The sequence below is a fragment of the Cynoglossus semilaevis genome, chromosome 17, assembly GCF_000523025.1.
Source record: "Cynoglossus semilaevis isolate Cse_v1.0 chromosome 17, Cse_v1.0, whole genome shotgun sequence".
NCBI lineage: Eukaryota > Metazoa > Chordata > Actinopteri > Pleuronectiformes > Cynoglossidae > Cynoglossus > Cynoglossus semilaevis.
Window position 1 is genome coordinate 13,015,642 of NC_024323.1, and position 12,644 is coordinate 13,028,285.

At 44.4% G+C, this 12,644-nt stretch overlaps 2 protein-coding genes across 4 annotated transcripts in view; both read left to right on the top strand.

Moving 5' to 3' along the window:
• The first annotated feature begins 197 nt into the window (after nucleotides 1–197).
• arhgap27l (Rho GTPase activating protein 27, like) lies at nucleotides 198–9,355 on the top strand. Its single transcript, XM_025064341.1, has 20 exons — nucleotides 198–303; nucleotides 2,645–2,729; nucleotides 2,939–3,491; nucleotides 3,543–3,855; nucleotides 4,026–4,232; nucleotides 4,792–4,872; nucleotides 4,946–5,041; nucleotides 5,477–5,560; nucleotides 5,643–5,708; nucleotides 5,832–5,899; nucleotides 5,984–6,071; nucleotides 6,169–6,270; nucleotides 6,369–6,467; nucleotides 6,550–6,622; nucleotides 6,912–7,031; nucleotides 7,107–7,205; nucleotides 7,450–7,526; nucleotides 7,615–7,750; nucleotides 7,931–8,036; nucleotides 8,116–9,355. Exons 2-20 carry the CDS (start codon nucleotides 2,699–2,701, stop codon nucleotides 8,297–8,299), a joined length of 2,583 nt encoding a protein of 860 aa, XP_024920109.1. The 5' UTR covers nucleotides 198–303; nucleotides 2,645–2,698; the 3' UTR covers nucleotides 8,300–9,355.
• Nucleotides 9,356–10,190: 835 nt separating this feature from the next.
• The window catches only part of kpnb1 (karyopherin (importin) beta 1), an 8,273-nt gene continuing 5,819 nt past the window's right edge, over nucleotides 10,191–12,644 (top strand). The window contains exons 1-2 of one of the 3 annotated variants that reach the window (XM_025064340.1): nucleotides 10,191–10,816; nucleotides 11,683–11,741. In XM_025064340.1, coding sequence (XP_024920108.1) covers nucleotides 10,777–10,816; nucleotides 11,683–11,741 — 99 coding nt within the window. In that variant the 5' untranslated portion in view covers nucleotides 10,191–10,776. The remainder of the gene's footprint in view (nucleotides 10,817–11,682; nucleotides 11,742–12,644) is intronic. The other 2 variants (XM_008330377.3, XM_008330378.3) reach the window with 2 other exon arrangements.

Below are 12,644 nucleotides of genomic sequence, written 5' to 3' on the forward strand. Positions count from 1 at the left end.
GTCAGTCATTACAGTTAGTTCCAGTTTGCGGTGGTTTGGGTTAGTCGATATGAACTACCGTACTGTTTTGTTGAAGGTTGGATGTTGCGGTATTCTGCCTTGTGTCAGCAGAGGGGGGTGCTGAGCTGAAAATCTGACAAACAGGATGTACGATTAGAGGGTGACGGCCGGGGAGGGGCGGGGCAAGTTCTGACAGGTCGGTAGTGGGCGTGGCAAGGGAGAGAGAGAGAGAGAGAGAGCTGTGTGAGTGGATTGGACTCGCTCTCCTTCAGGATCCGCAGGATAAACAGTCTTTAACTTCAGGTAAAAGTCGTAAAAACTGTTTTTACTTTATTTACTTTTAATCGTTAAATGTTTTAATCGGGGTTTTTTTTAAAACGGAGATGAAGTAGTTTTATCTGAGAAGGTTTTCTTTGGAGACTGAGACCTGATCCTAAACCGACATTACAGGTCTGTGTGTGTGTGTGTGTGTGTGTGTTTTGGGGAAGAGTTTTCTTGGCTGAACCACACTCCTGTTCATTCAGGTTCAGGTTACGGATCAGATTACAGTGGAGTCCAGGAGTAATGTCATTACCTGGACATTACTGTTACACTACCTTTTCTTTTTTCTTTTTTCTTTTTTTTTTTTTACATCTTTTCTTTTGTTACAGGACAATGGGTTCAGAGCAGTTTGAAGCCTTTTGAACCTGATCTCCTGGACTTTTTTATTCTGCTGGGTTTTAGAGGCTGCTTCATTTCCTGAGGTCTAATTATCTTTACTCACGTCTCCAAAGTGCTGCATAAACGCTGTTGTCAGAGGGGTTTTTTTTTTAGTATCATTGCAGCTTCTTGGGATTTATTGCGTTGTTTGTTGTTGTTGTTTTGTTTGTTTTTTTCAAGCTTCATAAAATGTGTTGTAGGTCTAGTTAGTTGTTGGAATTCCAAACAGCACATCCAAACATGAACACTTTCTAAAAAAAAAAAATCTGTGACAAACGTTTTGCATCGCGTCAAACAACTGTATAACTACTGCGTGCACTTGTTTACACATGTCAAAACTAGCTAGCATTGCTTCACATCTACTAAACACTCGGCTACAGCAGATACCACATGGTAACAAACGCTATCGCATCGAGAAAACACCCCCCGAACCCTTTTTACAAACCTGGCTAAACCTGCTAACACTTTCTGTAACACCTGCTTTGACGCCCTAACAACAACATTGGTTAATACCAAATCTCTCCGGCTGAAACTTTATTACATCTTTACTCAAACATGACGAGTATCTGCTGACTCCCTGCCGAAAGTGTTTTCTTTGCCAAATATTTCATGTTTACACCTTTTTAGATAGCCGCTTACGTTTGATTATAACTCCTCCACATCAGCCACGCTAGGACTTTCACTCTGCTAACAACGATGTTTACCTGCTACACACCAACTACACACCAGCTTAACCTTGTTAAACCTCTGCGACCAAACTGTGTGGGTTTGGACTCGTCAATACTTCTTGGTCACATGGTCATAATATGGGAATCTTACATTGTCACTCCTTTCTCTCTCTCTCTTCTTCTCCCCCTCTCTCCCTCTCTCTCTCTCTCTTCTTCTCCCTCTCTCTCTCTCGCTCTCTCTCCCCCTCTCTCCCTCTCACATACACACATATATTTCTCTGTGGGCGGAGCCAACGCTCTGACCTGCTCATGCATGTTTTCGACCGAGGCAGGGGCGTGTCCAGCCGAACAAACCTTTGACCTCGGTTTGATGATTGAAATAGCCGTGTGTGTGTGTGTTTGGGTGTGTGGTTATGTGTGTGTGTGTGACTTTACATTCCAGGCTGCTCATGAAGGTGTGGCTGGAAGATAAACACACAGAATAGGAGGAGATCCTAGAGTCTCTCTCTCTCTCTCTCTCTCTCTCTCACACACACACACAAACACACACACATACATAATTGCACACAAACCATTGTTGGTGTACAATGACAGGAAACACAGACACACAGCGTGTGACATCACAGATATGTGGGCGGAGTTTAGAGCAGACAGGAAGTGCAGACACTTCCCAAGGAAAATAGATCAGACCTCCTGCCATTGTTCTGTCTGTGGTCATGTGACAGTTTGATCTCACCGTTGGACTCAACACTCTGTAGACTTTGGTCTGGGAGTTAAAATCACTGATTTTCTCCATGGACTTTGGTCTGGGAGAGGGAGTGGTGTACCTACATTCATTTCAGCAGCACTAGCTTCAAATGTTCAGGTCTCAGGTATGACGTTGTGACTTGTTCAAACTAGTCGTTCATACTTTTCTTCCTCTTTCCATGGGAAGTTTCTCAGCACCCGGAACACGAAGTGACTTGAATTCCTCAAATCCTGGGGCCATGTTGCAGAACTCCCTCACTAAAACTGCTTTTCTACTACAGAAAACCCTTTCTCTGCGGAAAATGAAACCGTGACTGAACACAGAAAGTGGACATAAAAGGGTTAAAAAAATACCAGGTGCAATGAAGAATAGAAATGGGAAAAAAAAATAAATACGTGATGGAAAACATGAGGGGATTTTAATAGATACAGAAAGATCTTGTCAGAAGTTCTATGAACTATGATGTAGGAAAAACAAGCTGAAAAACATTCTTTCTTGTTTGTTTGTTTGTTTGTTTTTTAACTTTCAGTAACCATAGATTAGCTGTGACCTTTGACCCATCAGCCAGGGGGCTGGGGACACCATGGCGACGGCGTCCTCCTTGCTCGGTAAAGGTGAGTTCTGCAGTACAGAAACACGTTCAGAAACAGGGAGCTACGGTGAAATAACAAACATTAGCGTAGCTAATGCTAGAAGGGCTAATGCTAACGTTGCTGAAGTTTGTTCCGTTAGTTCCACAGCATCAGAACAAAGTACAACATTTAGCAACTACCTTTGGAATTCAAACAAAAAAAGGTACTAACTGGTAATTCTGTTACTGCAGGTCTGGGCCTGGTTCTGGTGGAGTTTGAGTACGAGTATCAGGGTCGGGACGGAGATCTGGTCTCCATTAAACCTAATGAACGCTACGTTCTTCTGGCGAAGACCAATGACCACTGGTGGCAGGTGCGGAGTGATTGCAGTTCCAAACCTTTCTACATTCCTGCCAAATACGTCAGAGAACTTCCTGTGGACCTGCCCCTGAACTTCAGTGATACACCTGAGCCTGAACCAGCACTTCTTCCTGTGGCAGCACCTGTTCCGGTCCCTGTGCCCATCCCTGTACCAAAGACTCTGGACGGTTCCGGAACAAAAACAGATGAGGTGACCATAAGACTCAGACCTGAGGGGTACCGTAAACCGGAGAACCGCATGTCCACCTTCGGGGTTCCACTGGACTCCCATGAACTGTCCCATTCCATTTGGAGCAGTGGGTCACCTGCTGCTCCCTCTGAGTCCAGGTCTGCCCTCCTAGCAGGATCTGAGCAGCACTGGGACTTTGAGAGAACAACGGCAGAACCCAGCCTGGTCCCTGTCACCTGGTCTCAGAACCAACCGGACTTTGAGAGAACAACGGCAGAACCCGTCACCTGGTCTCAGAACCAACTCGTACCAGTGGAGACCCCTGTGGTCCCTGTTATCTGCCTAAGTTCTGATGTCAACAGCACGTCCTCTCTGTCCCTCTCCGACCACCTGGACCTGGACATGGACCTGAACCAGGACCAGGATCAGGACCAGGACCAGGAGTCCCTGATAGAACCCGAGGAAGAGGAGGAGGACCTGGAGGAGCTTGAATCTCCTAAGGATCTAAACCACATCTATGAGTCAATCCAGGACCTTAACCTGGATCCGGCTCTGCTCAAAGGCCCACCCAGTCCGGAACCAGGACCTGATGATAAACCGGCCACACCCCCCGGGCAGGTGAGTCATCGGTGAAGTGGAAGGGGCAGAACAGGTTCCTGAAATCTTTTTTCTACTTGTTCCATTATTCCTTGAACACATATTAGATCTCTGAACAGATTCCTTGAATCTGGAAATCAAATCCTTGGATCTTTTATTCGTCACATCAGTCTCTCTCTCTCTTTCTGCAGAACGACACCTCTCTCGCCCCGTTACCCGTCTACGCCAACCTGTCTCTGAAGAAGCCGACCCCCCTTCACATCTCCATCGACAGTACAATACCCCCCCCACCGTCTGTCCCTGCCCCCACAAATCCAGGTCAGAGCCTCCCTTCCTCTTCCTCCTCGATGGAAATGTTAAGCCCCGCCTCCCCGCTGACATCAGCAGATGAAGCTCAGGTACGATTCCACTGTGTCTCCAACTGTGTACTCCGTGGTACTAGGATCAGTACTGCAGTGTGACGGTACTCAGTGTAATGTCCCCATGGTTTTGATGTTAAGTAGCAATACTGCAGTACAACAGTACTCTGTCATCAGTGTACTAGGGTTAGGAAATAGTACTCAATTATAAAAGTACTCTATACTATGACCTAAGGATTCTTGTGTATAAAGAAAAGTACCTTACTATAATAGTACTTTGTGCACAAGGTACTGGGTGTCAAGTACCAGTACTGCAGTATAAGTGTACTCTGTTCTATGTTTTCAGGGTACAAGTGTTTAAGAAAAGTACTGCACTATAATAATACTCTGTACTGCAGTATAACAGTACTCTGTTAGGTGTTGAGGATTGACGAGTACAGCATCATTGCAGCTCCAGGCACCACCTACTGGTCTGGGGCTGAACTGCTAACTCCATCCTCCAGCAGCAGGGGGCAGCACAGCACACCACTTGAACAGGACTTCATCTGTACTGATATTGATGGAAGCCTCTGATGTTGATGAGTTTGTTTGTCCTCAGCCTCCACTGCCGGAAGAAGATTATCCTGTTAGTCCGTCACACGGCGGCAACAAAAAGGACGAGGACGATGTCTTCACTGTGGTACGAAACGCACGCACACACACACACACACACACACACACCTGACTGATCGTCTGATTAATAACTATTCCAGGTTCCTCCTGTGCCTCTAAGGAGGATGGGAAATGGAGTCTCAGAGGAAGGAACACATTTACAAGTCAGAAACTGGAGACACAGCGTGGCCGAGGAGGTGAGGACTCATGTCTGTTGACACTAGATTAGGTGTAGGCCACGTGTGTCAAACTCATAGCCCGGGGGCCCAATGCGGCCCGTCAAGTCATTTTCCATGGCCCGCAGGACCTTAAAAATCACTCAAGAAATTCCATGCAGCAGAGTTAGAAAAAGTCATAGTTTCTTAACCTGATAAATTAAAATATATATATATATAACACAGCATTGAAACATATTTGTAATTTAAATAATAATAAATTGCAGAAACATTTATTAATAGGTTATGAAGTAGTTACATCTATACAGTCTAGTCTAGTAATAATTACTGGTATAACTAAGGTTAATAGGTTATGAAGTAGTTACATCTAGTAACAAGTACAAGTTTTGGTAAACGAGATGATAGCTGGTGTGAATTTCTTTAAAATGTAACCAGAATTTGTTGTGGTTGTTTCAGAGCTTTGGCGCCACCCACAGGAGAAATGTCTCCGATGTTACGTCCGATATGTCCAATAGGAGACTGTCTCCTGACAGCGCACAGGTACACGCGCCGTCCTGACGTCACTCTTTTACTCATTCATTCATTCATTTACGTCTGTGTTGTTGTCACTGTTTGTGTTCAGTTCTCCAGTAGACAGAGGCTCAGAAGGAATTTGTCCAATCATATCACGGCTTCTCACCAACAGCATGTAGGATCTCACCTCTGATTGGCTTTAGTTCCTGTTCTCTTGACGATCTGTTTTTGAGGAACGCTAACACAGGGTGTGTGTGTGTGTCTGTGTGTGTGTGTGTGTGTGTTTGTGTGTGCACAGAACCACCTGCTGGAGAAAGCAGGAATCATCAACAAAACCAAAATAGCTGATCATGGCAAAAAGATGAGGTGGGTTGGTTTATCATTTGGTTGTGTGTTTGTGTGTGTGTGTGTTCACAGTAACTGTGACGTGTGTGTGTGTGTGTTGTTCAGGAAGAACTGGACTCAGTCCTGGACCGTCCTCCATGGAGGAATTCTGACATTTCACAAAGATCCAAAATCTGCTCCAAGTGGGACAGCAGTGAGTAACACACACACACACGCTCACACACACACACACACACTCTCACACACACATATGCACAGAACAGTAATGTTTCAGCACTTCCTGTTTTCAGAGTAAAACGTCTCAGATTGTTCCAGAATACACAGTGGACCTCAGAGGTGCAACCATCGTTTGGGCCTCCAAAGAGAAATCATCCAAAAAGAACGTTTTGGAGGTAGGAAGCCGTTGTCATGGATACAGCAGTAGGCTTTTTTTTGTGGCCCATGTGGGGCAGATGTCTGTGTGTCCGAAGTAACTTTTTCCGCCTTGTAGCTGAAGACCCGTCAGGGCTGCGAGATCCTGATGCAGTACGACACTGAGAGCATCATTGGAGACTGGCTGAAGGTCATCCTGGATGCTATCACACAGCTGGTGAGTGACATCATCATCATCATCATCATCATCATCATCATCATCATCAAGATCAAGCTAACACCCTGTTGAACTGTTCTAGGATCGGGAACACCTGACAGATGAAGAGGATGAGACCGGGTCAGACCGTGAGGACAGGGACCAGACAACCACAGGTGAGGTCATCAGTCAGCTGATCAGTGACATCAGTGATTTTCACTCATTTTGTCTCAAGGACACATCAGCCGTTGATCACTAAGTTCAAATGCTTGATATTTACCTGTTCGGATTTACCGTATATGACCACAAGGGGAGCTCTGGGAGCTTAAATCTGTGTTTTCTTTTGGTGTGGTAGAATTGTGTCCTACTTTTTGCAAACAGTTATTTTTACTCTTTACCATTTCAGGTTCATTTCAAGACAGAAGTTCTGTCCAGATAACTCTGTGCTAACTTTTGACTTTGCAGCTAGCAGGTCCTCCACCGGATCGGCCGACTCCGAACAGAAGCGAATTCGGACTAAACTCAAACGTTTCCTCCAGCGGCGTCCGACGCTACAGAGCGTTAAAGAGAAAGGTTACATCAGAGGTGAGTCAGACGTGACGTGACATCATGAAACTGTCGTCGTGTCACCAGCGTCCTGACCGACGTGTCTCTGTGCAGACAATGTCTTCGGCTGTCACCTGGACACGCTGTGTCACCGCGAGAACACCACTGTTCCGAAGTTTGTGGAGAAGTGTGTGAGAGCTGTTGAGAGAAGAGGTATACACACATACACGCACACACACACACCTTCTGACATCATAAGAGACAATGACAAACTGGGACCAGAACTAAAGTCTAACTACAACCAGGAGAAGACACTGACCAGTCGTTCCAGTCGGGTTTTTTGGGGCGTAGATTCCTGAAGATGCTGATGGAGCAGAAATCCTGTTTCTTTTCCACGCAAAGTACAACATGCTGTGTATGTGTGTGTGTGTGTGTGTGTGTGTGTCTCTGTCCTCAGGTCTGGATATTGATGGAATCTACCGAGTAAGTGGAAATCTGGCTGTGATCCAGAAATTACGACATAAAGCTGATCACGTGTGTCACAACACACACACACACACACACACACTCACACTCACAGCTCTGATGTTCAAGCCCTTTCGTCTCTCTGTCGCCCCCTGCAGAGGAGCAGCTGGACCTAGATGATGGACAGTGGCAGGAGATCCACGTCATCACTGGAGCACTCAAATTGTTCTTCCGAGAACTTCCAGAACCACTGTTCCCATTCAGCTGCTTCCACAAGTTCATCACTGCCATCCGTGAGTCGAGACAGCGGGATGTAATGACCAACATGTCGGATGTTGATACATTATACTGTATATAAACATATAGGTTTTCATCACGGTGGATGTTCCTGGTTGTCTACTCCATGGGTTATCTCAGGTTGTGCTTGTGTCGTTGGTTATTCCAGAATGTTTCTTATTCATGTCTTCCTGCAGAGATTCCAGACTACGACCTAAGGGTTTCCTACATTACGGACCTGGTCCGAGCTCTGCCTTTGCCGAACCACAACACCATGGAGCTGCTGTTCAAACACCTGCGCAGGTGAGGCTCCTCCCACGCCACGTAGCCCTCTGGGTCACAGCTCTCCTAACCACACCCTCTCTCCCCCCTCCCCCCGCAGGGTGACCCAGCACAGGGAGTCCAATCGGATGTCGGTTCAGAGCCTTGCGATTGTGTTTGGACCCACATTGCTGCGCCCACAAGTGGAGTCCCCCAACATGACAATCCACATGGTCTTTCAAAGTCAGATCGTGGAGCTTATTCTCAACGAATTCCAGAACGTCTTCCCTGCGCCCGGTTCCTGAGTTTGAGTGCACCACATTTTCCAGGTCTTAAAACAACCTTCTTGACCCGAACTCTCACCAGTCCCTCACCACATGAGTTGAACTTATTGCAACGTTGATGTGGTTTTTTTCCCCCCAGGATTTAGGCACCAGAAACTGAATGAACTATGAGAACACATTTTTTATTCCAGGGAATCCATACACTGGCAACTAGGAAGAGAGGAACTACATGTTTCAAATGTAGCAACTAGTAGCGAAGACAGGAACTACTGTCAGGAACATTTTGGTGTCATCAACATAAGTATTGCCACCAGTATCGTACCAGAAAGAATAATTTTCAAGAACAAGGGACATCATGTTTTCTATTAAGGACCTTTTTCCAGAGATTTTAAAACCGTACCAGTAACTATTTGTGATTTCACAATAAGTCCAAGTATTAGGAAATCCGAGCAGTATGAGGAACTTCATGGAAAAGAGAAGACAACGCTGTCAGCACGTTGGAAAAACATGAGAGAAATAGGATGAACTTCTTGATTCTTCAATACTTTGTCCAAACTGTCAATCACACAGAACCTCCAGTTGGACGAGAACTGTTTCATGATTCTGAACTCAAACGTTCTACCACTCCACTCCTGGGGTCGGTCCTCCAAGAAAATCCGATCATGGTTCTTCGTTGAAGGCATCTGAAAAGACACAGCAATCAAAACCAGTCTGAAAAATGACTGGTATACAGGAGCATCAACAAAGACCCACCGTTATAATGTCTGTCAGATTAAAGATGTTTCTCGAGCTAATATGGCAGGAATTACTGTGTCTAAGCTGCTTATAACAGTACCTACAGTATTTCACCGGTCTTCTATCTTCTCTTTCCTTGGTCTCTTTATTTAAAAGTTGTTTTGATTTGTAAATAACTCGCTCTTGACACACGAATGACCGGTATCCATGAAAAAAAGCCTTGTCCCATTCTTCTTATTTTTAGATTAAATTAATTGTGGTTTCACACCATTTCATGAACTCTTGGGTTCAGAGCCCCGGTTCATGTGTGTATTTTGACCATGGCAGTCGCCACCAAGTTCTCTATGCAGGAAAAAGCCTGTCAATTAACAAGTCATGTCACTATGGAGAATTATAATCTGGAAATACCAAATTAAAATAGCCAAGGTGAGTAAAGTATGGGAAAATTGTCAAAAGTTAAGTCTTGAAGTTTTACACATAATAGGTCAAAACATTAAACATGTCGACATTTAGCTTAGCAAGTAGCCCAATTATGTAAAGAGAGCTGGAAACTTTAACAAAATGCTGCATAGCAAACTAGCTAAGGGTTCGTCAAAGAGATTTAGCTGAGGGTAAACCACGGCAATTTTTCAAAAATAATTATGCCAGAATATGGAAAAGAGCTCAATGTGATTTAAATATATGGAAAATGTGTTTAATCAGCTAAACCTAATCAAATAGAAAATATTATTAATAATAAATACATAATAATAATATATATATATATGGTAATGTTTCAACTTTGCTGAACTCATGCACCAATGCGCATGTACGTGGATTCATATAAAAAGACGCGCGGGACGCAAATCCTGTTGCGTTCACGTGAGCCCAGGAATCCCAAAACTCCAACACGCAAGTCTAAAACTTCGTAATCGCTGAACTGTATGTGTCACAGACGAAGATGTTGAGTTGGTAGGGTAGAAAATGTTGGAAAATATCACCAATCAGGAGGACATTTAGGGTGGAGAAGCCGGCATATGAAGTTGAGGTAGAGACATTTAGGACTGAGGAGGGGTAGTACATAATTTAGGCAAAAATATGTTGACGTTAGTACTGCCAACAAAGAAGAAAAAAGAAAGCCAAGAGATTCATAGATGTAAAAAAAAAAGACACGTGTAGGTGGTTTATGTAAAAAAAAAAAGTCGTAGAGGGGAGGATGGAGTGAGAAGGCGGAAAGTGATCTACTGAAGTTTCGATTCCTGGACGTAGCAGCCGAGAGAGAAAAAAAAGCTGTTTTGATCTATCGTCTTAGAGCCTGTGAGTAAAGACAATGGCTTAATAAGTAAATAGGTGCGTTAAGAAACGTAAAGTTGTGAGAAATTGTGAATAAAAAGACGAAAATGCACAGACGACAGACCATAAACACATATAAAAGCCTTTTATGTTCAAAGCTGAAACGTCCGTGACACCATGAAGGTAGCACGGCGCCGCCTTACTGTGTGATATCCCTCCGCGGGAGCGAAGCGCGGCCCTTTCCCTCCCGACATCACAGGATGTGAACGGGCGGCAAGGAAGCCACTACTCTAAGATTGAACATTTACTCGCAGTGCTGCGTACAGAAAACCCGAGCGCTTTGCCGGGAACCGCCATCTCTGTTCGCGGTCACTGAAGTATATCGCGGCCCAGAGCAAAGCACCTCCGTGGAAGAGGAAATAATCCCGCTGTGAGCGAAAGCAGAGTCACCGAAAGAAGAGCACAGAAGAGAGAGAGATCCGGGACCCGGAATGGAACTAATCGCTATCCTAGAGAAAACCGTATCCCCAGGTGAGACAAAATTACCACCATGGTCACACAGAGTTACTGGTCCAGTGATGATTCAGTGACCTGGAGCGGCAAAGAAGAGAAACGCCACTTTTAGCAGCTTGAGCTAACCGCGCTAATGGCCTGACGCAATGCCGCCGCCGCCGGTGTTGGGGGAATGGAGGAAAACACCGGTTTACCTCTACCGCACAGCGGCAGCTCAGTTTCAGGAGTTAAAAAGCCACTGCTGCGGTGTCTGTTTGTCGCGGTGTCGAGGTGGAAGCTTAGCGTGGCCTGGTACCAGGGTGTAGCCTTAAAGCAGCGTCCCTGACCCGCCCATGCTGCTGTAGCTCAGCCGTTAGCTAAGAGCAAGATGTAAAAGGGGAAGATAACTGCAAAGTCACTCCACTCCTACCCCCCTTCTTTCCACAAAGGAACCACCCATTAATTTCAGTCGGATTTGTACAATTTTATTAAGTTTTTTGCTCAAACAACTAGTCTACCAGGCTAATGCTAGCTAATGCTAATGGCGGCCAAAGCGCACGCTGGAGGCACGGCCTGCGTGCATGACGTCACAGGCAGCTGAAAAGATGCTGCGTTCACGAGTGGTCAGATTTCGGTAAACACGAGTTATTCCTAAGACAATATGTATTTCTAAGTGTCTACGATCTGTTTTTGTTTAATTTGTGATTTTAAATTGCTTGACTTTTTTTCATGATGGCTTACGACCCAACAGAGTATTGCCATTTTTTATATTAAACATAAATTATATCATCTTAATTTCTGGTACAATCTTGGTGGCACTGAAGGCAGCACTGAATTGATGTCTTAAATTGATGTAGGAACTGGGAGTTGTACAAATTAAGTTTGACTTTTTTTTTTTTTATTAGATCGAAATGAACTGGAGGCTGCACAGAAGTTCCTGGAACATGCTGCTCTGGAGAACCTGGTGAGTGTGTTTGCATGACTCAGATATATTGCCACCTTTCCAACAGAATTGCTTTAGCGTACTGCTGTTTTGATCTTTTCTTTGTGATATTTTACCAATGCAAATATAATATTTGTAGATGTGAACACTGCGCTAACCAAAGGTCAAAAGGTGTGTTGCTTGATCATTGCCTGGGTGGAAGCACTGCAGTGTTGAACTCTCTGAAAAGTAGCTAATTCTGGAAGCAATTTTTAACAACAAAAGCATCAAGTCTGTACTCTAATGTCTTATATTGTTTACATGCTAATGTGATGTATTGCTCCCACTTTGAAGGACCTTTGGTCTGTATTCAGTCCACGATGTGTCACTTTCTCAGCCTGCCATTAGTAAATCATTTTTGATCAGGCTTTACACTATGCTTTGAGCTGATGACACAACATCAAGCTAAATCTTTCATTTGAGCCACGCTAGATATCATTAGGTCCAGTCATGAGCATGAATTTTTATTTTATTTCATCAATTTCTCTTTTTATATTTCATTTGTATGCAGCAATATTGTTTTAGTACAAACATGCAGTAAAATGCAGTTATTATCTTCAATATTTCAAGATGTAATTGGCTCTGAAACCAGTCGTCTGCTCTGCTGTGTCCTGGCGACGGCGTTTGTCTGTACCAGGACTGTTGCAGCATATGTAGCTGTAGTTTCTGTACCAGCACGGTTTTATCGGACTGAAGGTCTGGTGTTACTACTATGTGCATCAGTGTTACTAGTGTGACAGAAAAAAGAATGTGTAGTTTGGTCTGTAATTAATTACCCACGTATAAAGCGTCCCAATACTCCCAGTATAAAAATAATGCCCCTAATAAACTAATCCAAGAGGCTTTAACGGCCTCATTTACTTACAGCTCCACTTTAAGGGCAAG